General features: G+C 36.3%; 1 protein-coding gene across 6 annotated transcripts in view; it reads right to left on the reverse strand.

The window, feature by feature from the left end:
• dyrk4 (dual-specificity tyrosine-(Y)-phosphorylation regulated kinase 4) overlaps positions 1-25,459 on the reverse strand; it is a 49,650-nt gene that overhangs the window by 10,959 nt on the left and 13,232 nt on the right. For 2 of the 6 annotated variants that reach the window (XM_073832051.1, XM_073832050.1), the window contains exons 2-5: positions 6,000-6,143; positions 3,692-3,833; positions 3,049-3,212; positions 2,160-2,296 (exon numbers count right to left, since the gene is read on the reverse strand). In XM_073832051.1, coding sequence (XP_073688152.1) covers positions 2,160-2,296; positions 3,049-3,212; positions 3,692-3,833; positions 6,000-6,143 — 587 coding nt within the window. Of the gene's footprint in view, positions 1-2,159; positions 2,297-3,048; positions 3,213-3,691; positions 3,834-5,999; positions 6,144-10,212; positions 10,297-13,675; positions 13,896-21,024; positions 21,259-25,459 lie in introns of those variants that run through there. The other 4 variants (XM_073832046.1, XM_073832047.1, XM_073832048.1 and 1 more) reach the window with 4 other exon arrangements.

Consider the following 25,459-nt stretch of genomic DNA (forward strand, 5'->3'; position numbering starts at 1 on the left):
TGAAATGTCAAAAAACACCAAATTCACCTTACTGCATGTCCATAAAACCACTTAAAAGCTCACTGAGATGATAGTTCTCACACTTGTTTTCTAACATCTCACTATTGATTGATGCATCCAGGTCTTGCTTAAGCACCATTATACAGTGGAGATCAGAATTAGAGAGCTATAAATACTTGATTTTTTCTGAAGAACTTTTGTTGAGATCTTCATGTTTGACAAAATATTCAAGGCATTTCAACAAAAACAGTGTGTTTTTGTGGAAAAAACAGTGATCAAAATGGAAAAACAGTAACCACTGTAGCACGAAAGAAGATTACAACTAAAATTTTAGAGGGTTACCGCTGTCAGAAATGTGTAGGAAATGTAGAGGCCCTTGCTTTGAATGACTTCAGCACATCTGCGGTCACAGGACATATTGTTTCTCAGACTGTGCTGCTGTGATCTTGGTCCAATCTTCTTCCATTCTCTTCCATAGTTCGGTAACTGTAGTGGGTTTCTTAGCCATAACTTTGTCACCAAATATTTTCCAGAGATTTTCAATTTGGTTTAGATCAGAACTCTTGCCCATCCATTTCATTATTTCAGTGTTCTCAGCTTGAAGGAACTGCTTTACCCGTTTTGCAGTGTGCCGGGGGCATTTTCTTGTTTGCAGGGAAGGAACCGCATGTAGCTGAAGAAGGTTTTGATAAACATTTGCATTCACCTGCCATGTATCAGTATAAGAGGCTCAACTCCTGCTGCAGAAAACATCTGTCAAACCATGACACTTTCTCTTTCACCTTTTACTGACTTCTTTATGCACTCTGGGTCAGTCTTCCCCAAAATGTTTCCCATCAGACCCAAATAAATTAAACTTTAGTGCACTTTGGACCAGTTCTCCTCTCTCCACACAACATGCTCCTCAGCGAAGGTGAGCTTTGCCTTTTGATTCTTTCTGCTGAAGAGAGACTTGGTCACTGCAGAGTGCACTTTCAGTCCAACTTGCCAAGGCAGATCCGTAACCTGTTCAGCACTGAACTGGCAAGCAATTCCAGCTGCAGTGTTGAACCGATTCCCCATTGAAAGTCTCTGTATTATCCTGTCTTCTCGTGCATTTGTCTTACATGGATGACCAGCATTTTTGGAGGACTTGGAATGAATTAGTGTCATTGAAAACCTGCAATATTTGCGAAATCACAGATTTGGAATGACCAACTTCTCTTGCTATGGCTGAAAGGGTCATCCCTTAGGCCCTCATCTGAACAACCTCCTGTCGCAGTGTTTCAGTCACTTTAGAGCATCCCGCCATTTTGCAAACTCGAAAACATCTTGAAAATTGGAGGAATGCTGCCAGTTTAATAGGGTTTGTCATATAATTAAGGAAATAGCACCAGGTGCCAGATTTACACTAATAACTTTGGAGTTTGTGTTTTTCAAATATCTAATTTAGGTTTTTTATACTGTGCTTCAGAATACAATTAAATATGCTAATGAACTACCCTTCTACTCATGTTAGAATAACTAAATAGGACTAAGCAGTGACCTTGAAATTTAGGAAATTAAAGGCTGTTCTCTAAATTTGATCTCCAATGTATAAAACCCAAAAGACTGTTGAAGGCAAATTCAGAGCAGCTTTACAGTATTCAGCACTGAGCATTGCATTCTGAGAGGGTTTAAAGTTGAAGCATCAGTCAAAGCAGGTGCGACGGCAGTTGAAGGGCATTAGATCAGTTCTGCCCAGACAAGTAATGTGATACACAACAGACACCTTTTAACACCCTCCAGTGCATCAAGTCCAGTGTAAGCTATGACCCAGTTAAGCACTGATTAAAGACCTATTGATGGCCTTTTTTACTAAGGCTGGGATCTTCAATGTTGCATATATTTTCATAGCTGTTTCTAATTTTAATGGGGACAGTGAAACATTTAGGTAAAGTTTAACCTCTTAAGTTTAACTTTATTAATATTATTTCAATTAAAGAAGTGTAATTATTTTTAAATTAATATCAATTGCATTTTAATACTACATTATTATTTAATTCACATTAAATAATTCAAACAATAATTGACAGATCCCCTTGCAGTACCACCACGGACCCAATAGGGGCCGCTGACCCCGATTGTACTAAAGATGCATGGGAATGAGAATGAACACATGGACCGGAGGTTCATTTTACCTCTTCTTATTCCGAATGATCTTGATTGCCACCATCTCATTTGTCTTGTGATCCAAACATTTCAAGACTTGGCCAAACGATCCTTTCCCAATCACCTCCAGGACTTCATAGCGATAGCCTATATGGTCATGCAGGACCTGCACAGAGTATTTAGAGGACAGAGTCAGCTGACAAACAGGTCAGCACAATTATTTACGTCTCCTTTGCGGTGGCAGACTTCTCAATGGTAATATTGAGATGCATGAATATTCCTCATTTGTTTATATCTTAACTCAGGCACATATTTGAACTGTCCAACATGTGACATTGTTTACATGTTTTACAAATGCCTGCTGTATGACTGTTAAAATCATCAAGCCAGAAGGCATGCAGTCTTAATGCCCAGTAATCCTGAGGAACGTCTTTCTGAAAAGGCACATTCATAGAAGATTGGGTGGGACAGCAGACATGAGAGTCTGGCAGCCTGTAGCTGAATTAGCCAGCCTCGTGCTGTAATGCAATTTCATCATTTTTCCCGAAGTTGAAAATGAGGTCAGTATGTCACCCAGTAAGCTGTTTGCCAGAAGCCATAAAATAAATGTTAATTGAAATGAAATATGGACAAGCTTAAACCGATTTTTTCAGCTAGTGTAGTTGCCAAAGCGAAGTAAAACTAGAAGTGAAATAAAATGTATACAAACTATATATACGTATTTTAAAAAATAATAATAAAAATCACTAAAAAACACAAAAAAATACGTAAAAATTAAAATGTAAATTGAAAATATGAAAATAAAAACTAATTCAAAATATTAATAAAAACTTTAATAGTATTTAAAATATAGTAAAATACCACTGCCAGGCAAAAGTAATATAATCACAACACGATGTATCATATATCATATTTAACCTTTAAGTAGCTGCCATGCTCATCATCATAGCCTGAATTGTGTGGGGATCCCTGGCAGCCCTCAATCTTCTTAGTGTCCAAACCCAAATACCAGATCTCAGAGTAATCCATGATCTCCTCCCTCTCATATTCTGTTAGCTGGTTCTGGAAGTGCTTCAGTGCCGCTGTTTGGAAGATGAAGGATGACATACATAAATATTGAGTGACCATACCTGTATGTAATCCAATTAAACAGATAGTTCAGCCAAAAATGAAAACTCTGTCATTAGTAACTCACCCTCGTCATTCAACACCTGTAAGACCTTCGTTCATCTTCGGAACACAAATTAATATATTTTTAATGAAATCTGAGAGCTTTCTGACCCTGCATGGACAGCAATGTAACTACCACGTTCAAGTCCCAAAAAGGTAATAAGGACATTTTGTTTCTTTTGTATCTTGTGTTCCGAAGATGAACGAAGGTCTTACGGGTTTGGAAGGACATGAAGGTGAGTAATTAATGAGAGAATTTATTCTCTTGATTATAAGAATAAAATGATGATCTGAGGTTTAGCTAGAAGAGGAGCACTGCAGTGACTGAAACCTGCATCGATTAATTATTAAAATGCATGAAACACAAACAAAAATCCAGAGAACTTCATACTTGTTGGAGACATAGGCAGCCTCTGTCCCTCATATGTCCTGATCTTCTCAAACTTGTTGATGATGCTCCTAGTTAAGGATTCTGAGAGGTTTTCCACAGACGAACCAAAGCGATTGGGAAACTGCGGCCTCGGCCTCTCCTCCTGTGTTACAAGAAATGGAAGTCAGACTGAAAAAAGTCTTTATGCAATCATTCTATGAAGTGATTTACTGAGCTTCATTTCATTCCAAACCTCTACACTATTGTTTTTTTCTGTAAGACTACAAAGGTGGTCCATTTGGCTTGGATACTATATTACTAGTCTTTTAAAGCTCTACTATAGCTTTGTGTGGAACAGACTTGAATTTTGGCCACTATTCTAGTCATTTTAATAATTTACTTAAAAATATATTTATTTACTCACTCTCATTTCATTTAAATCCTATATACTATTGTTTTTTTATGTAAAACTAAAAAAGTGGTCCATACAGCTTGAGCACTATATTCCAAGTCTTTTAAAGCTTTCTAATAGCTTTGTATACTATATTACCTTTTAAAGCTCTACTATAGCTTTGTGAGGAACAGACTTGAATTTTGGCCACTATTCTAGTCATTTAAATAGTTCACTCAAAAATATCTTTATTTACTCACCCTCATTTCATTCCAATCCTACTTACTATTTTTTTTAAAACTACAAAAGTGGTCCATATGACTTGAGTACTATATTCCAAATCTTTTAAAGCTTCACCATAGCTTTCTGAGGAACAGACTTTAATTTTGGTCACTATTCTAGTCATTTTTAATTGTGTACTTTAAGTCTTTTAAAGCTTTATAATAGCTTTGTAAGGAACATACTTAAAATTTGGTTACTATTCTAGTCATTTTAATTGTTTACTTAAAAATATTTTTATTTTCTCTCCCTGATTTTATTCCAATCCTACATAGTATTGTTTTTTCCTCTGTAAAACTACAAAAGTGGTCCATACAGCTTGGGCACTATAGCCTAGGTCTTTTAAAGCTTTACCATAACTTTGTGAGAAACAGACTTGAATTTTAGCCACTATTCTAGTCATGTTAATTGTTTATTCAAAAATATCACTCTCATTTCATTCCAATACTATATACTATTGTTTTTGTTCTGTAAAACTACAAAAGTGGTCGATATGGCTTGGATACTATATTACTAGTCTTTTAAAGCTTTACTATAGCTTTGTGTGGAACAGACTTGAATTTTGGCCACTATTCTAGTCATTTAAATCATTCACTCAAAAATATCTTTATTAACTCACCCTCATTTCATTCCAATCCTATATACTACTGTTTTTTATGTAAAACTAAAAAAGTGGACCATACAGCTTGAGCACTATATTCCAAGTCTTTTAAAGCTTTCTAATAGCTTTGTAAGGAACATACTTAAAATTTGGTTACTATTCTAGTCATTTTAATTGTTTACTTAAAAATATTTTTATTTTCTCTCCCTGATTTTATTCCAATCCTACATAGTATTGTTTTTTTCCCCGTAAAACTACAAAAGTGGTCCATATGGCTTGGGCACTATAGTCTAGGTCTTTTAAAGCTTTACCATAACTTGAATTTTAGCCACTATTCTAGTCATTTTAATTGTTTACTCAAAAATATCTTTATGTACTCACTCTCATTTCATTCCAATACTATAAACTATTGTTTTTGTTCTGTAAAACTACAAAAGTGCTCTACATGGCTTGGGCACTATAGTCCAGGTCTTTTAAAGCTTTACCATAACTTTGTGATGAACATACATTTTGGTCACTATTCTAGTCATTTCATTTGTTTACTCAAAAATATCTTGATTTACTCACCCTCATTTTATTCCAGTCTTATATACTATTGGTTTTTTGTAAAACTGCAAAAGTGGTCCATACGGCTTGTGCACTATATATTACAAATCTTTTAAAGTATATTCTTTTGAGGAATATACTTAAATTTTAGTCACTATTCTAGTTATTTAAAACGTTTGCTCAAAAATATCTTTATTTACTCCAATCCTATATAGTATTGTTTTTTTCAAAAGTGTTCCATACGGCTTTGGCCCTATATTACAAATATTTTTACCATAGTTTTGTGAGACTTAAATTTTGATCACAATACTAGACATTTAGACTATTTTATGGTATGTGATGGCTAATGTGATTTTTGGAAATTGACAGATATGTTTACTGTTAAATGTTGTTATATAGAAAAAAAATTGCATCAAAAAATCTAATTTTGTGTTCCAGAGAGGTAATACAGGACTGTATAGACATGAGTGAGTGACGACAACTGGATTTTCATTTTATGAGTGTTATCCCACCTGATTCCCTTGGGTGCTTTGCACCAGCTGTTTGACGATACTGGGTAAGGTTCCATTTGAATGCAGAAGTTTGCCATTGGTCACCAAAACTTGCTTGACCGGAGCCTCTAGCTGGGGCAAAGTGCCAACCCCCGTCCCACACTTCTGAAAAACAAAAGATACAATACTCTAAGTACCGTTCAACATGAAAAACTCTACAAATCAGTAACAAGGGCCAAAGAGGGGAAAGATATCTGAGCTTCGCACAAGGCTAGTGGCCAACGGCCCCAGTGAACCAGACCCCCTGCGTAGAGGATGGAATTTCAGCGGCGTTGAGAACGAGGTGGGGACAAAAGCAGCGATACAGCAGTCTTTCACAACCCACCCATTTGAAGCGTAATAAGAGCAAATGATACAGATTTTCTCTACATGATTCCTTTTTCTCAATATATTTTTTGGAAGGAGTAAAACGAAAGGTTTCCTTGCTATGAAGCAAATGTAGGGCACTGCACAAGGGAGGGGCTCGTTCATGGCTTGCAGGTTTTCCCCCATCTCACGGTTCAAAGCCAGTGCTCGACAGACTTCTGGGCTGAAAAAAGAGCAAGTGTGTCTATAGATAGATGCGATATTCAATCTCATATGTTCTGGGGATACTGCGGCATCTGCCAACTTGATCATGACGCATAGAAACAGAAGTTAAATATAGCATGGGGCACCTGCAGAGACCTACAAGAATACAGTAGGCTGCGTAAACAACATGCACCGTTCAGGTACCACAGCTGTGCATTAAAACCAACAGATTTCCACATTCAGAGGCGTCATGCCAAGCACTTTATTATGAGCGACTGTTATCACCTGTGAAGAGATTGCTTTTAGTTAATGACAACTGTTAGGGGGTCATTTCACACTCGGCATTAAATATTTAACACAACGCTTTCCATAGGTGCTTGGAGGGATCATCCATTGTCATCTACATATAGACCTTTTTCCTGAGTAAACGATGAGCGCCGCCATTACGAATTCTAACGTCAGATTGAATGCTTTTCTGTTCCGGTTTCCATAGGAACCCATTCAAATAGCGTCGATCTGTTTTTAATGTAGCTAACGTCCGCTGCTTCATGTCATCTACACACTCATTAAAGTGAGGCACTGACAAATGACGGTCATTGCGACATTGCCAAGTGATGGCGCTATGGTGCCATGTGCTTTTTAAAAACATTTTAATAGCTTTAACATTAGTTTATTAGCTCGGAATATACCCTAATTTGACTAGAAACAATGCAGACCGGAAATGCAAAGCATTCTTTCAGTTAAGAGTCGGACTTACTTCCGTGTTCAGGAAAAACGTCTATAGCAGCAAACAAAGAGGCTATTGACACATTAGCTTTAGCTGAATGAAAGTTTGTACATTTAACCCTAAAAAATGTTGAGTTTTAGTGTCCAATTAATTTAGTGAATCAGATTGTTTCTAAATCATTGCATAAAATAACTGCCCACTGAAGTCTTGCGTAACACGTTTTGTAAATACTGCTGTTTATTATTAAGTCTGTTAAATTTTTAATGCTTAATTGACGCAAGTGACACGGAAATAACAGATGCTTCACCTTTAAGATATCTAGATTGTGTCGCATGTTAGGTGGTTTATAATTTCAACATTTTGTTAAAATATTTAGCCATAACCAAATATTTAAAAGTAGAGGATGCCAATTGTAAAATATAATAATCAGTTATCCAATTATCTAAATATTAGACAGACATGTTTCTTCATGTCTTGAGTGATTATGGTGACTCAAACTGATTATGGAGTCGAGTCAGTTTAGGGTCCTTGGGTTAGCTGTTCATAATGCCTGATCAAGTAAAAACACATAATATGTCAAATAAAATATAATTTAACATTTGCATAGTATACAAGCTAGGATGCTGTGTGGTCAGTTTGCAAAATGTTAGCTAAATAAAAAAAAAGTATGAGAAATTCTTGAATCATTTTTATACCATTCAGCAGTTTGGGATTGGTATGATTTTTTTTTTTTCTCAAGTCTCAAGTCTCATATGCTCAACAAGGATGCATTTATTTGATCAAAAATATAGTAATACTGTCAAATATTAATGCATTTTAAAATAACTGTTTTCTCTATGAATATATTTTAATATATTTGAATTCTCAGCATCACTGCTCTAGTCTTTAGTGTCACATGATCCTTTAGAAATCATTCTAATATGCTGATTTGCTGATAAAGACATATTTCTTATTATCATTAATGTTAAAAACAATGTTTTAGAATATATTTTTTTGTGGGAACATGATACAGTTTTTCAGGATTCTTTGATGAGAAAACAGCATTTGAATTCGCATTTTCATTTAGTACATCTGCTGGGTTTTTTTCGTGCAGATGTTTTTTTATAGTATAGTTTCATAAAACTAAATTCAGACCATTCTGTTTTTGCTTCAGATTTTAAAATTATACAATCTAATTTAGATTTAAAACTGTTCATGCTGCATGTATGCAGCATCTTTGTTTGGATCATGGTTAAAATGCTGTGGTTGCCTTTATTTGTGTCATTTGTTTATTTGATTTAGGTTTGTTTTGATATTTTTCAATTTCACAAAGAAATGTGACCCTGGATCTCAAAACCAGTTATAAGGTTTAATTTTTGGAATCTGACATTTATACATCTTAGCTGTACAATATTTGGCTGAGATACAATTATTTCTATAAAATCTGGAATCTAAAGGGTGCAAAAAATCTAAATATTGAGAAAAATCGCCTTTAAAGTTGTCCAAATAAAGTTCTTAGAAATGCATATTACTAATCAAAAATTAAGTTTTGATATATTTACCCTATGAAATTTAGAAAATATCTTCATGGAACATGATCTTTACTTAATATCCTAATGATTTTTGGCATAAAAAGAAAAATCGATAAGTTTGACCCATACAATGTATTGTTAGCTATTACTACAAATATACAGTGCTACTTATGACTGGGTTTGTGGTCCAGGGTCACAAATGTGCTGCATTTTGTCCAAGCATAAAAGGACACCTTTTCACAAAAAAAAAAATGGTGAGAAAATCGTATTGTGAAATCAGTATCGCAAATTGTATCGTATCGTGAGTTGAGTGAATCGTTACATCCCTAGTCTTTACTGTAACTTCTGAAGAATTTAATTTGTTTCTGCTGAATAAAAGTATTAATTTCTTTAAAACAATAGCAATCCCAAACTTTTAAACAGTAGTTTTTATCACATACAGTGCCTTGCGAAAGTATTCATACCCCTTCATTTTTTTCACATTTTATGTTGCTGCCTTATGTTAAACTACTTTAAATTACTTTTTTCCCACACCAATCTACAATCTCTACTCCATAATGGCAAAGCAAAAAATAGGTTTTTAACATTTGTGCAAATTTATTAAAAATAAAAAACTGAAAAGATCCCATTGCATAAGTATTCATACCCTTTTCTGGGACACTCGAAATTTAGCTCAGGAACATTCAAATTGCTTCTAGATGTTACTCCACTTCGAGTGGAGTTAAACTGTGGCAAATTCATTTGAATGAGTATGATTTAGAAAGGCACACACCTCTCAGAAGAGGTCTAACAGCAGAAAATGCATATCAGAGCAAAAACCAAGTCCTGAGGTCAAGATAACTGCCTGTAGAGCTCAGTGACAGATTTGCGTTAAGGCAATGATCTAGGGAAGAGTTCAGAAAAAAATCTGCTCCATTGAAAGTTCACAGAAGCATGTAGCCTCCATTATCCATAATAGAAGACGGTTGGAACAACTAGGACTCTAGAAAATGGTGAAAGGTGAGGCAAAGAATGGCAGATAATTGCAAATCTGTTTTTTGCTTTGTCATTATTATGGTGTATGGAGTGTAAATTGATGTGGGGAAAAACTAATTTAAAGCAGTTTAACATAATGCTGGAACAAAACAAAATGTGAAAAAATGAATACTTTCGAATACTGAATACTTTTGCAAGGCACTGTAGCTATTTTGTAGGATTTCTAGTCAGGCATTATCCATTAGAAGTTATTTCAGCCAATGAAATCGCTTTGAATCCTAATCAGATTTGAACCAAATTGTTCACAACACCCTGCACCCATCTCACAGTTTTCCTCCCAGACAGAGTCAGCCTTACAGTAGAATGATTCACAAAGCCTTGGCGAATCAATACAAATGAATCATCACTGTTAAGTAACCGCTTATGTCTTGCTCTACGAATATAGTCTCACCTCTGAGTAGGTGCAGTTGGGTCCTATTTTTGTGTTCTCGGCCTGAGACCTGTGGGGGTGAGGGAAAGCCTCGGGTCTGGCTGACTGTGAAAGAGAGCGGAGGAAAGACGTCATAAGCGTGACGAGTGGGCGCACTCTCGCAACCCACATCCACAGTCGTACGTGTGGGATGCTGGCTATATAACTCCAAGATTCATCTTTCGCTCCGTGTTATTCAACACAGCGGATGACTCATGTTCGATACACCAAGGTTACTTGTTTTTAATTCAAAAGCACATTAATAGCTTTTCAATGATGCCCACCATGTCAAATAATCCAGTTTGACCTCATAGTAGAGGGCAGTCGTGATTTGCAGACTGGTACTTCACACGTCACGGCAATCAACTCCCAACTAATGTTCCTCTTGAGCACGAATGCTGAGCGTTCAAGGATATCAGGGGACCTGCGATGACTACAATCAGTCATGATTGCGGACATACGTGAAAACAGGCCCACATCCATCTTAATCAGGTGGAGCGTGCGTCAATAGTTGCTGACAGACAGCATAAGGACAGACGTAAAGCTTCAGCTAAACTTAGAGGCTCTCGGGTTGGGGGTGGGGGCTGGTAGCACAAGTCAAACAGATTGGCTGAGAAATATACAGACAATGGGATGATCTCGCCTGTATGCACACCTTGGAGCCTTATGTAGCTCTCACACCTTTAATCCACATGAGTCTCTAAAACATATGGGGCTTTTTGGCCAAGCAGCAGGAGGTTTAGCCATGCTGATGTGCCGGGACTTAACTGCATTCATTCACAGGCAGCGAAGTACATACTGGCTTATGGAGGGATCAGAGAGTACATGGATTCCAGTGTGGCAGCAACAAAGTGATGCATTTAGAAAACAGGCAGTAAAAATTTGTTACACTTAGGCTGCGGCCGGTCAGCTGTGCAATGTGAGCCCTGGGCTTTAAAAGACTCATTCAAATATTAACACCTGTGAGTTGCTATGTTCAGGACCAAGGGCTTTGTGTTACAATGTGGGTCAGTGTGCAATGCAAGGGCGAGATAGATACTTATCAGTCAGCTTCATATGTGACCCTGGATCACAAAACCAGCCTTAAGTAGTACAGGTATATTTGTAGCAATAGCCAAAAATACACTGTATGGGTCAAAATGATATTAAATAAAGATCATGTCCCATGAAGATATTTTGTACATCTTAAAGAACTTCATTTGGACAACTTTAAAGGCGATTTTTGCACCCTCAGATTCCAGATTTTCTCTGTCAAATCCTAACAAACCTTACATCAATGAAAAGCTGATTTATTCAGCTTTCAGATGATGTATAAATCCCAGTTTCAAAAAATTGACCCTTATGACTGGTTTTGTGTTCCAGGGTCACATATTGGTACCAGACTTTTAAAAATTATTTTTCAAAGTTGTAAATAAAACAAAGATTATTGGAGTGCAAGAAAACACTATTTCAGATTTTCTACTTCAGAATTTCACATTCAATTCAATGTGTTCCTTGCTTTTTCTTTGAAATTGTGAAATGTAGTCACAATTTCTGAGTGAAAATAGCTTACATTTTAATGTTGTGAGGGTTAAATTTGATTGTAGCATTTGAAACACTTGATTTTCACTTTTAATTCTAGTTTATTAAAACAAAGATTGAATTTTAGAAATCACAAAAGTAATTATTGGCTGTCATTTTAATATCACTGAATCGCTAAAATATACAAAGTGTATTACAGTACAAGAAAATACAATTTCTTCAATTTCTGAGTGAAAATCTTTTTTTTTTATCTGCTAATATAATATTTAATTTATTGGTATTGGTCGATATTGGATATTTAATTATGCACAATAATTTCTTATTTTTAAATATAGATTACTTTTGCCATCATTGAAAGCTTGCTTAAAGGTAATCTTTAAAAACATTAACAATGTATTAAACACTTTTATGCTTACATTTTAATGTTGTGATGGCTTCTTTTGATTGTTGCATTTAAAACTATTGATTTTAATTCCATTAATAGTACAGAATTGAAAAAATCCTGAAAATAATCATTTGCCAGAATTTTATTATCAACGCTCTTAAAAACAAAGTTTTTTATTGGCATAACATTCCTGGAATCTTTCCATTCCACAAAAAGTGGAAAAACATTCTTTATAAAAATGTTTTAATGAGAACAGATGAGGAACCAAAAATGGTTATTCTACTGTATCACTTTGAAAACACCCTTGTGGAACCTCTATTTTTAAGAGTTAAACCAATGACGTTCACTCTACAATGTGGCCAGTTTTATATCCCATATGTAATTTATACACATAAATGGGTGCCCACCATGAATGGTTTTTACACATTTTATATAACATACAGACAGTCCAATAGAGGATTTAGGTCACCCCAATAAAGAAGAAACTCTGGTCATGGGCGAAACTCAAACCACACCCCGAAAGGCTCAAAAATACATCATATGCCATTCGTAATACTCAGAACTCTCAATGCCTTTCGTAGTAACTTGGAGCTCAGTACTGAATCATTTGCTGACAGTCACCTTAAAGGTTGGTTCATACTTAGACACTGGCTTGAGGTTTTTTAAGCATCCTATGCATCACATGTTCAAACCAAATATACTCATAGGGTGCAAGGGGTGCTTTAAACATCAATCTTTGAGAGAACATAGACAATGCAATACAGAGCAGTGGGATAAATCTCAATGATGGAGTGGCGGGATGAACAGAAGATTGGGACTTGCATAATTTATTGTAACCTTGCACTCTAAACATCATCAATAAAACCGATAATATACAGAACGGAACGTAATCTAATAAACTCTCGTGTTACTGCGAGTTACGAAAAGGCGAAGTGGAATGAAATCTGAGCAAAATAAATAAGCAAATAAAACAACGTGAGGACGTTCTTTGCAGTCCTTTACAAAATTACCACAGTAATCACATTTTTTGCTTTTGAAAAGTATAGGGTTACTTTCATATATTTTATACGCAAATATATACATACACTTTTCTTTTGATAACAGCATTATTTTAGCCCATAACCTATTATATTTACAGTTTCCGCCCAAATAAAAATAGTTGGTAATAAAGTGATAACAGTAAATTGAAATTTTTAGCATTTCTTTTGAAGAACAGTGGAAAATGATACCAAGTTACCGCTGTCACAGCAATAACTGTATGATATTATATAAACTGTCAGCATGGTATTATATAAACTGCGCTTACCATGCTATGGCTACATTTAAAAGGCATACCTGCAATATTATAATCAAAATATTTATCTAATTATTTTAGTAAATTATTTTATATATGACTGCATAATGTTTACAACTTTAATAGTAAACTTAAGTGCAACCACAATCAGAAATGCTGCAAACATACGTTTTAAAAAGCTTTCAACAAAAGCAATCCTAAATGCATGCAAGGAAAGGCATAAAATGCTCATCCTCATACATTACCTTGTTATTAATTTCAGGAAACATGTCGATTTTTGACACGTGGGTTTTTAACACATCCAAGTCATAAGGCATGAGAAGAAAATAACGCGTTCACTGTTAACTCCAGCAGGAAACTTGCAATTGCATCTGAAGAATCCCGTAAGACACCGGAACCCGTTCTGTCAGCACTGGAAAATAGCAGTGGGAACTTCGCGAAATGAAGTGTTTCCCGATGAGGCGGAGAGAGGTTGAAAAGCTTTCGTCAGCAGGAGATTAACGGTGTTGTGCCTTTTTTCGACCCCTGCCAAATTATGACCCCCTCTCGTTGAAAGCGCTACCTGATTGCCTAATCCTAACCCCACCCCTAATCCTAACCCCTCCCCCACACCTAACCCTAAACCTACCAATACTAGGGGGGTAGTAATCTGGCGGGGGTCAGAATTCGGCACAACAACTGAAAGAGGCAAGCTGTCCGTCTGCTCCACTTGACGTGTATGTCCCGAGATATGCCACCTGTTCAGGTTTTCCAGCCTGCCTGCACTCTATATAGATTTGTTTACGTGCGCTTACCTACCACTGAACCCATATTCCTTCCATCCTAGCATACAGCATTTGTTTGCCAACTCATGGCGCTCCTAAAAGCGGTAATCCAGGACAGTTATGGCACAAAGTGCAGCTGCACAAGTCAGCCTCTAATAACACAACCGGCTCGCAGGCACGAGTTTTTTAGTGTGTACTTGCCGAGCGAGTGCCTCTGCTCACAATTTCCTCGCTTTGACACGAGCTTTGAGTATGCAACGGCACCGCCTTCGACACTATCTGTTTACTGCGCTCTCTTTAGGCTGAGTTTCCATCTGTCAACGAACGACGGGACCCCAATAAATAACGCCTATCAGTACATCGTCATTCCCAAAGCCCTGTGTATTTCAAAATGTCAGAAGAGCAGTGGGCGAGCCAAGAGCTTAACCCCCCCCCCCCATTCAACCTCATTAAGGCTGTGATTAATTGGGCTTTGATTTGAAAGGGAGATTGTGTTGTTGCGTTAGTTAAAAAAGTAGACATTTTCTTTTACATAAAGGTGGTCCCAGCCATGAGGGGCTTTCGCACCAGAGGAACCTTTTTTATAGTTTCTTGAATTATTGGTGGAAGTACCTGCTTTTTGGCATGTTCACACCGCAGGAACTATGAACAGTTTTAGTTCTAGGAACTGCATTTGGAGGAATTAAACTTCAGCGTAACAGTTCTATCAACCTTATTTTTCCTTTAAAAGCGGGCACAGCCATTTGTAAATTTAATGTGTCAGGCATTCCGGTGTTATCACTCCCAGCTGTTTTTAGCTGTATAAAACAGCTCGTTTTGCTGCTTGATATTGCAAACTTACGGCAGCGTTTTAGTGCCACATTAAAAAATAAACAAACAAACAAAAAAACAACTAAGATTATGAGACTGAAGTCGTAATATTTTGAGAATAAAGTCAAAATATTACAAGAATAAATTCGAAATATTTCAAGAATAATGTCAATATATTTCGAGAATAAGGTCGAAATGTTACGAGAATGAAGTTAAAATGTTACGAGAATAAAGTCCAAGTATTTCGGGAATAAAGTCTAAATATTACGAGAATACAGTCAAAATGTACAGAAAATACAGTCAAAATATTACAAGAATAAAGTTAAAATATTTCAAGAATAAAGTCAAAATGTTATGAAAATAAAGTCGAAATATTGCAAGAATAAAGTTGAAAATACTTCAAGAATAAAGTTGAAATAATAAGAATAAAGTCTAAATGTTACGAGAATAAAGTTAAAATGTTAGGAGAATAAAGTCCAGATATTTCGAGAATAAAGTCTAAATATTACGAGAATACAGTCAAAATGTACAGAAAATAAAGTCGAAATATTTCAAGAATGAAGTTGAAATATTTCAAGAATAAAGTCAAAATGTTATGAAAATAAAGTCAAAATATTGCAAGAATAAAGTTGAAAATATTTCAATAATAAAGTCAGAATTTTATGAAAATAAATTTCGAAATATTGCAAGAATAAAGTCGAAAATATTTAAATAATCAAGTCGAAATAATAATAATAAAATCAAAATATTTAGACAATAAAGTCAAAATTATGAGAATGAAGTCAAAATGTTTCGAGAAAAAAGTCAAAATTACGAGAAAAAAAGTCGGAATGTTTTGAGAATAAAGTCAAATTATTTTAAGAATGAAATAAAAATTACGAGAATTAATTTGTAGCAATTATGAGATTAAAGTTATAATATTTTGAGAGTATATTCTAGCCATGCACATGAAAATAGCCTGGATTGGGAACACTGGAAGATATAAGTCTCAGCTTTCAAAATCTGTCAGTTTTATAGCGAAATACAAACAATATTACAATAATGTGTTTTTCATGCTCTTTAATGTGGCTTGACAGATTGCTGTATTTGCCTCAGTTTAAGCAACATGTGAATCAGTCATCTCTCTGATTACAATGAAAACTTTTATTAAATTAGGCTACTTTTTTCATTCCTTTGGATGGTCCTTGAAATAAAGAGAAAAAAACATTTATAATTTGTATCATGTGATGAAACTGACAGAATTTGAAGGCTGAGCTGTGTTATATTAAAACCAACAAAGTACAAAATTATTGTGATTACTGGGCTAGCGAGCTGAATGGAAGACATTATTATTTCCAAATATATACTGTATAATACCGTGAATAAAACAGCTTGTGAGTAATCAATTATATGTTTTATTGTTGTTTTTAATTTAATACATGTGAGAAATAAAAACGTTTTTGCAGAGTAGGTGGTGGAATTTTCACCCAAAAAAAAACAGTATCATTTAATGAAACAAATGTCTAATTGTAATCGATAAGACGATTGATTCACACGAATACAGCAATCCGTCCCGCCTTAAAGAGTGTGAAAAACACATTATTGCAAGACACATTGTTTGTATTTAACTATAAAACTATAAGACTTTGTTTTATATTAAAAGTACCAAAAGTACAAAGCTTATTGCTATTATTGGGTGGCTGGCGCACTACAAATAGGCCTAATGGATGCAATCGAAGACTTGAAATTATTTCCAAGAATACTGTCCCTACTCTCAAAATATTGAGACTTTTTTCACATAATTTTGGCTTTATTCTCTAAATATTTAGATTTTATTCTCATAATTTTGACTTTGTTCTCAAAATATTTAGACTTTATTCTCGAAATATTATGCGTTTAATCCTGTAATTTTAGATTTTTTTATTAACCTGGCACTAAAATGCTGTCGTACAAACTGGTGTGTCTTACCATTTTATTTTGTATTTGTATTTTATTATATGTATTATCTTAATTATGAACACACTGGTTTGTAGTGCAAATAGTTTTACCGTTTCCTTATTCTTCTCGTTATTTCTCTACGGCGACTTATGAACCGGAAGTCTCACACATTACCAGAAAACAGCTTACTTCCGCATTGAAAAATAAGGTGGATAGGAACTATCAGTGATGTAAGTGTATGCTGATTGGCTAAACACATTCGAAACACCGCCTACCTGGCATTTTTAAAAAGACTTCACGAATTTACTCCACGAATATGGAAAACTGTGATAACGGCATTTATGTGTTGTCTACAGCATTCTCAGCCTTAATGAAATTTAACACTGCAAGTTATCATAGGAGATTTTCATGCTTTTTCAATCACGTTAATTGTGCATATACATCTCGGTTATCATTAAACCCATGACAAAAAAAGCATCCTCCATTCAAGAAACCTGAAAAAATTCTACTCAGCTGTTTTCAGCTTAATAATAATAATAAATGTTCTTTTGAGCAGCAAATCAGAATATTAGAATGATTTCTGAAGGATCATGTGACTGGAGTAATGATGATAAAAATTCAGCTTTGAAATCACAGGAATAAATTACATTTTAAAATATATTCAAATAGAAAAGTTATTTTAAATAGTAAAAATATTTCAGAATTTTACTGTTTTTGCTGTACTTTGGAATCAAATACATGTAGGCTTCTTACTGTCCAAAAACTTTTGACTGGTAGTGTATAAGTTAAATTCACAAATTTAGATGGAAATATAATATACAGTTATGTTTATCAATAAACACTGATAAAAAAATATATAGACCCACTTTACTGGTGTTTAAATAGTATAGGCTTATGTACTTTTTAAATTTTGTATAGGCACTGTATTAAGCAGTACATGAAAAGTGTTTCTGTTGCTTCATTAAAACGTCTGTGCCTTTGTAAATGGCAAATATAGCAGCTAGCAAGTTGACACTTTTTTTCACACCTCTTCCCTATAGATTAGCTTCGCTCACATGTAACAAGCATGGCAGAGGCGGAAGCGTTTCACTGTATCTGATACAACGTGACTAAGTACGTAAGGCTTATTATCAAACCACCTTTCTCAAATGTCAGACTCAGGCAGCCCGTGTCTACTAATTTAAGCCTAAGAAAAATAGTGATCGTAGTTTTGAAAATCAGTAATAGGGTGGGGGAAACAAGGGGGGCATTTAGTTTTGACCCTGGAAAAATTTCAACAAGCATGCATTGCAATACAAAATGACAATGCATGACGTTTGGAGAAGATTTGTACATAGTGTACATAGTGAGTGCGCCTATTAATACCTATTATAGCAAAAGAGTATTTTTAAACGAGTCTACTTCAGTGAAAAACTAAATCGAAAGAAATCTAAATGCATTGAATCTCAGGATCTCAGGTTTTCTCAAACACACATTCTGTTGTTCCTGATTGTAAAAGTAGAGTTTTAAATGAGAATTTTCAGATTTTTTTTATAGATTCTAAATAGATCACCCCCCATGTTATAGAAGACAGAATATGTGTTTGGAAAGACATTAAGTTGAGTAACTGTAACTAATTACTACCTTGAGAGAGCAGACTAGACTGTCTACAAAAGACAAAGATAGATCAGTAGACAAAGGTGTCTGAAAAAAGAACAAACACTCTCACTATGGCAAGAGGAAGGGAAAGAGGTCTGATTATGATTAGTGTTCATGTTACATAACACTGAGGCACTCTAGTAATCATGGTGAGCTTTGGGGATGAACTGTTCCTGATGGAGTGCTCATTCAGCACAATAGAGCTCAGAGAGGGCACATGCATGACACCTCTTTCCCAGCCCAATCCTCATCGGCCTGCCAGAATCTCTGGTGCATCCTATTCAGAGCTCCTTTATTAAGAAAATAACAGCTCTGCATGACTGAAACCAGTCATGGAAACGTGTGAGGTAAATACTAACACTCACACATTCACTGCTTGGCTGTAGTAATGATTAAAAGGTGATAGACTGCTTTTTTTGCATTCTGTAATCAGCCATTTCAAGTACCATTTAATCACTTTGGTAAATGGTTTAATTAGAATAAGCATTTAATTAATGATAATGAAGGCCTTATATAGCACTGGGAAATGCGAGAGAGAACCAATCAGGTTTTTTTGAACAAGGCTGAGTCAGGAATCCTTTGATCATCTCAACACTTTGATCCAAAATGGTTGTATTCACTCGAAAATGGAAACTCTGTTATCTAACACTCCCATTTGTGTTGAAAACATGTAGCCTTTTTTTCATGGAACATAAAAGTAGTTAGAATTAGTTAAGAAGTAGCAGTGAAAGTGGATGACTGCAGATGTTAAGCTCCAAAAAGGACAAAAAAGTACCAGAAAAGTAGCATATATGATTCATGTACTATTTTTCTAGTCTTCCGTAGACATACAGTTGAGGTCAAAAGTTTACATACACCTTGCAGAATCTGCAAAATGTTAATTATTTTACCAATATAAGATGGATCATACAAAATGCATGTTATATTTTATTTAGTACTGACCTGAATAAGATAGTTCACATGAAGGACGTTTACAAATAGTCCACACCAGAAAATAATAGTTGAATTTATAAAAATTACCTTGTTCAAAAGTTAGCATACGCTTGATTCTTAATACTGTGTTGTTACCTTAATAATCCACAGCTGTGTTTTTGTTTGTTTAGTGATAGTTGTTCATGAGTTCTTTGTTTTTCCTGAACAGTTAAACTGCCCAATGTCCCTCAGGTCCCGCAGCATTTTTGTGTATTTGAATCCTTTTCAGCAATGACTGTATGATTTTGCGATTTTTGCGGACAATTGAGGGACTGTAACTATTACAGAAGGTTCAAATGCTCATTGATGCTTCAGAGCGAGACACAATTCATTAAGAGCCGGGGGTGAAAACTTTTGAACAGAAAGAAGATGTGTAGAAGATTTTTCTTATTTTGCCTGAATATCGTTTTTTTTTTTCATTTAGTACTGCCCTTCAGAAGCTACAAAAGATACTTACATGTTTCCCAGAAGACAAAATAAGTTAAATTTACCCTGATCTTCAAAAAGTTTTTATTCCCCAGCTCTTAATGTATTGCGTTTTTCTTCTGAAGCATCAGTGAGCGTTTAAACCTTTTGTAATAGTTGCATGTGAGTCCCTCAGTTGTCCTCAGTGTGAAAAGGTGAATCTCAAAATCATACAGTCATTGTTGGAAAGGGTTCAAATACACAAAAATGCTGAAAAACCAAAGAATTTGGAAAAAATGGGACCTGAAGTATTTTTCTGAAGAACAGTGGGCAGTTTAACTGTTCAGGACAAACAAAGGAATTAATGGACAACTATTTCTAAAAAAAAAAAAAAAAAAAAAAAAAAAACCACAGCTGTGGATCATTAAGGTAACAACACAGAATTAAAAATCGAGTGTATGTAAACTTTTGAACTGGGTCATTCAACTATTATTTTCTCTTGTGGACTATATGTAAATGCATTTTATGTGAATATCTTAATCATGGTACTAAACTGCACCTTTTAGGGGTGCCTTTAAGGGAACTGCCCCAGTGACAAGCTGTTGAACCCCTAAGGACTCGGTTTTTACACATTTTTTCTTAAAGTGCAGCCGCTTGTCACCTTCCACTGTATGTAAAAGAGCAGGATGGACATTATGCTAGAGTAGTACCTTTTATACATTGTGAAGATAAACATTAATGTGTCCTGAGAGCATTTTGGATGATCTATGCCTTTAAGCAACAGGTAATTATATCTAGACAGTTGTTCACAACTGCCTGCAAAGCATTATAGAGGTTTCAGACAAATGATCACTTTGCATTTGAAATACTGCGTCTGCTAAACGCAGAATTAAAAGGACAAAATCTGGAATGTAAACAAAGCATTAACATCTAACATCTACTGTTACAAATGCACTAAACAAGTTGAACTGGAATCTAGCTGATCTAGAGTTGTAGGTACACTTATCCATGATTCATTAGCACTACTACAGGGGGTGGACATTTTAGGAGACAGCACATTCTTTTGGCAGAACTCCACAAATCTTTACCTCGGGTTGAACTCTCCTATTCCTCTGACTCTGGCGGGTGCCCCAGCAGTTCTGCAGGATCTCAAATCCACAGCAAGATGGTGTAGTCCCTTCTCCACCCATGGCAGGGTCTCCCTGGTAACCATAAGCCTCAGTCCCACTATGTCATGTCCACTTGCCGGTAAGGAGCCCTGAAGTTAACTACGAGAACTTCTTTGGTCTTCGATCTTTAATCTAAAGCTCCACGGTCCAGAATGAACAACCTGAAGGGTTCAAACTTCTTCAGACATGTGTCTGTGCAAAGGATGCGCAATCTGGGATCGAGGAGGATGTAGTCGCACTCACCTCTCTGCACTGGATCTAAGAGTTGGTTTCATGTGGTATCTCCACATCTCTGCTCGAGGAGATGTGTGCTGCAGGCAGGGATAAACGGGTGGCAATGTGGGGTGCTCGGGAAGAGCTTGATGACGTGTGGATGAGACTCCACAAGGGAGCCATCCTGAGCCGGAGACTGAGCAGTGGGGGCTCTCAGTGCCATCTTCCTCTTCCGCTATGGAAAGCATCAGGGGAGTGATCCCTGACAGTGGAGCTCCACTCAGGGGCAGCAGAAGCAGCTCCTGTTGGGACTTCTGGTGACTCCTCCCTCCCAGAGGCCGTCTCCTGGAGACAGAGCCGAAGATATTTCCTCCCCTCCGCCACTCACATTCCCCCAGGACGCTGACAAACGGCAGTGAAGTGCAGAGAGGAAATCTTATCTCTCGGCATGCACACATAGGCTTTGGTTTCTCCTGCTCCAGCACGGAGAGAGTGGGAAAACTAGCCCTGCCCTTCATAGTGATACCTCCGCCATTTGCCTCCATAGAGGATAATATTTCTGTTTCTGTTTCATCCATGGGGGCTTGGGGTCTAACTTGTATACCCACATCTCTCAGCGCCACTTAAGAGAGAACAAATTGGATCTTATGCACCTGCCAGCAGCTGTGAATGGGAATGTGTTTACCAACTTTGTGTTTACATTGTAACTGACATTTGGAAGACCTTAAACATATCACTTAAATTGTGTCACTCAATGCTTATGTAACAGATGTGCTGCTGTAATCACATGGCCACTGGGGTTTTTAATGTGAGGTGGACATGCTACAATCTACTATGACAGTACAAGCCTTCTGGCAATAAACAAGCTTTAAAATAGAACAGCTTGGAACTGTCGTTAAAACTTTACCTCTTCTATCAAATTTCTTCAGAGGTAACACAGGGTCCTTTGGATTGGGATCAGTTCTTGTAAAGTGTATTTTAAACCAATACCCCATTGTTGTCCAGTCTTGCCCACCTTAGCTCAAGGGTGTCCAAATTTAGTCCTTGAGGGTCACCATCCTGCAAAGTTTAGCCCCAACTTGCCTCAACACACCTGCTTGGATGTGTCAGGTATATAGTAAGTGCAAGATTAGCTGGTTCAGGTGTGTTTAATTGGGGTTAGAGCTAAACTCTGCACCCTCCAGAAGCGGGATTGGACACCCCTGCCTTGGCTTAACTCCAAAACGACTACAAAATGCCTCAAGAGATGATTTTTCTGCAGAGAACCAGTTGGGGGTTCGATGCCTTGCTCAAGGGTCTCATCTTGCAACCTTTGGGTTACAAGTCTGACTCTCTAACCATTAGGCCATGACTGTCCCCCCAGTGATCCTAGTGGTCCTAAAGACCTTGATGTTGTTTAGGTGTGTTTGATTAGAGTTGGAGCTGAACAGGAAAATGGATCTCGCAGGCCAGAATTGAGAACCAGCCTTCGTGCAGAATTTAGCTTGAACTTGGTTTAGCACACCTGCCAGGGAGTTTTGGGTAATCCTTTTGACCTTGATTAGCTGGTTCAGGTGTGTTTAATTAAAGTTGAAGCTAAACTCTGCAGGGAGGTAGCCCTCCAAAAGCAGGACTGGACACTCCTAGGGTCGCATTTAGCTGTATATGTAAAAAATTTGTATCATATAGGCATTTCGTCCAAACGTATCCAGCCTGAATCTGCTATTTTTTGAAACCGGGTCCCAGAGTGAATAAATCTGAAAATGACACCCTTGTGTTTTCGTGTGTACAGCCAATGCATATATTTTGTGAAACGATGATGTCATCACCCCATGTATCGTCCCTAAAAACACGGCCATACTCAATACAATACAGTTCCAAGTTCTTAATCTAGAGGTACTTATTTTTGTGGCAGTAACAAAAACTGAAAAACAGAACCAATTCCTTAGAATAAAGGGAATTTGGAGGATCAGTGGCGTTGCTAGGAATTCTGGGCCCTGTACACTGAATTTGCTATGGGGGGCTCTACAGAGAACATCATAGTGGGCCCCTTAATGTGGTTACAAAGTCAGTATCATTAATGATATTACAAATATTCAACAATGTATATGTAACAAACTGATGGCTAATGACCTAGCTGGCAGATATGCAAGTTAAGCATATGTGGTGGTCAGCAAGTGGATATAAGTCGTTCAGATGAGAACGGGGTCATCCAGTAGCAGGTGTTGCAGAGTAGAGGCTATATGGATTAACCACATGTGACACATTAAGGAAGCCAAAAGATAAAGTCGGGGTAAAGTCCACACCTTTGCTAAGACGTTATTTTTGCACGTGACCATATATATGTGCGCCTTACTGAAACTACAGATGGCGATCTATTTTAACAGGTCAGTATGTTGATGACCAATTTAGGCCTGAGCTTGCACTAATAAAATTAAACGGTACAAGCAGTCATGTACCTGACAAATAGTCAGTTGAGTAACCTAGTGTAGTATTGTCATTTTTAATAATATTAATAAAGCAAATATTATAAAGAAAATTTTTAAAGGTTTGACCATTTTTAATTTGACATACCATACTAAAAAACACTATACTCAGTGAGATGATTAAAAAAAAAAAAACAGAACAAGCCAAAGTCTAAAGATGTCGACCTGAATATGTATAGCTGCAACAGCGTCACTTAAAAGATGCATTTATAGCCACAACAGTTGTCAGCAATTTGCCATGCAAACTCTCTAACAGCTAAAGCTTTCAGCATGCTAATTAAATCACTGTAACATGTTCTACTGATACACTTTTAAATATTATATACTTAAAAAAAACTTTTGTTGCTATGTGGTTGCTAGAGTGTTCTAAGCCCACATTTAAAGGGATAGTTCACTCAAAAATAAAAATTCTGTCATTCATTTTTCACTCTCATATCGATCCAAACCCTTATGACCTATGAAATATGAATTAAGATATTTTTGATAAAATCCAAGAGCTTTCTGACCCTGCATAGACAATAACACAACTAACATGTTCAAGGCCCAGAAAGGTAGTATGGACATCATTAAAATTGTCCATGTGACATCAGTGTTTCAAATTTAGTTTTATGAAGCTACGAGTATAACTTTGTGCAAAGAAAACAAAAATAATGACTTTATTCAACAATTCTTCTAAACAAATGAATCAATAAGAACTACACTCCAGTCTCTTATGAATACGGTCTGTAGCGACTGATGATTGAGATATACAGATGTCCATGTTCAACAATAGAGTAGTTCAGTGAGTAGGCAGAGAGACAGACAGACAATGCACCACTCATTTATGCCAGCATGAGCAGCATGAGTAATATTATCTATCAAGGTCAGCTGTCTGGGCCACGCTTCACACGGGCTAATCCCTATCACACACACAAATACACAAGCCCATATGCATACACACACAGAAGATGGGACAGGACGGCAATGATAACATTCAACATCTACTCATGTTTAAATTACAGCTGACATCTATAGTAATTACTTTGAGAATCTTTGATTTTGTTGCCGGGGATTTCAGTTTTGGCTTTGACCTAGACTTTCAGTGTGCTGAATCTTGAGCACAGATGCCCCATGGTCTGTCTACGCCAAGGATTGTTCCTAAATGACCCAACTTTTTTCACCAGTGTCGGGGGATTTAAAATTTAACTACAAGCTACACATCATTTTAAATACTTAAACAATTTGCAGGTTTCTAACATTGAAACTATTAACGGGATAGTTCCATCAAAAAAATGAAAATTCTGTTACTAATTTCTCACTCTCATGTCGTTCCAAACCTGTAAGAGCTTTGTTCATCTTTAGAACACAAATTAAGATATTTTTGATGAAATCCGAGAGCTTTCTGACCCTGCATAGACAGTATGCAACTACCATGTTCAAGGCATAGAAAGGTAGTAAGGATATCGTTAAAATAGTCCATGTGACATCATTGGTTCAACCATAATGTTTACAATGTATTTTTGTGCGCAAAGAAAACAAAACTTTTCGATACAAACATTTCGATACAAACATAACCAAATATAATAATTACTTTACAATTTGAGTCAGTTTTGTTGTTTTAGTAACCACTCTCACATTCATTCAGGGAGTTTATTCATTAAAAGATTCAACAGTCTGATTCAAACTTGTAACTGCGA

The sequence above is a fragment of the Garra rufa genome, chromosome 25 (genome assembly GCF_049309525.1).
Source record: "Garra rufa chromosome 25, GarRuf1.0, whole genome shotgun sequence".
In the NCBI taxonomy this organism is placed as follows: Eukaryota; Metazoa; Chordata; class Actinopteri; order Cypriniformes; family Cyprinidae; genus Garra; species Garra rufa.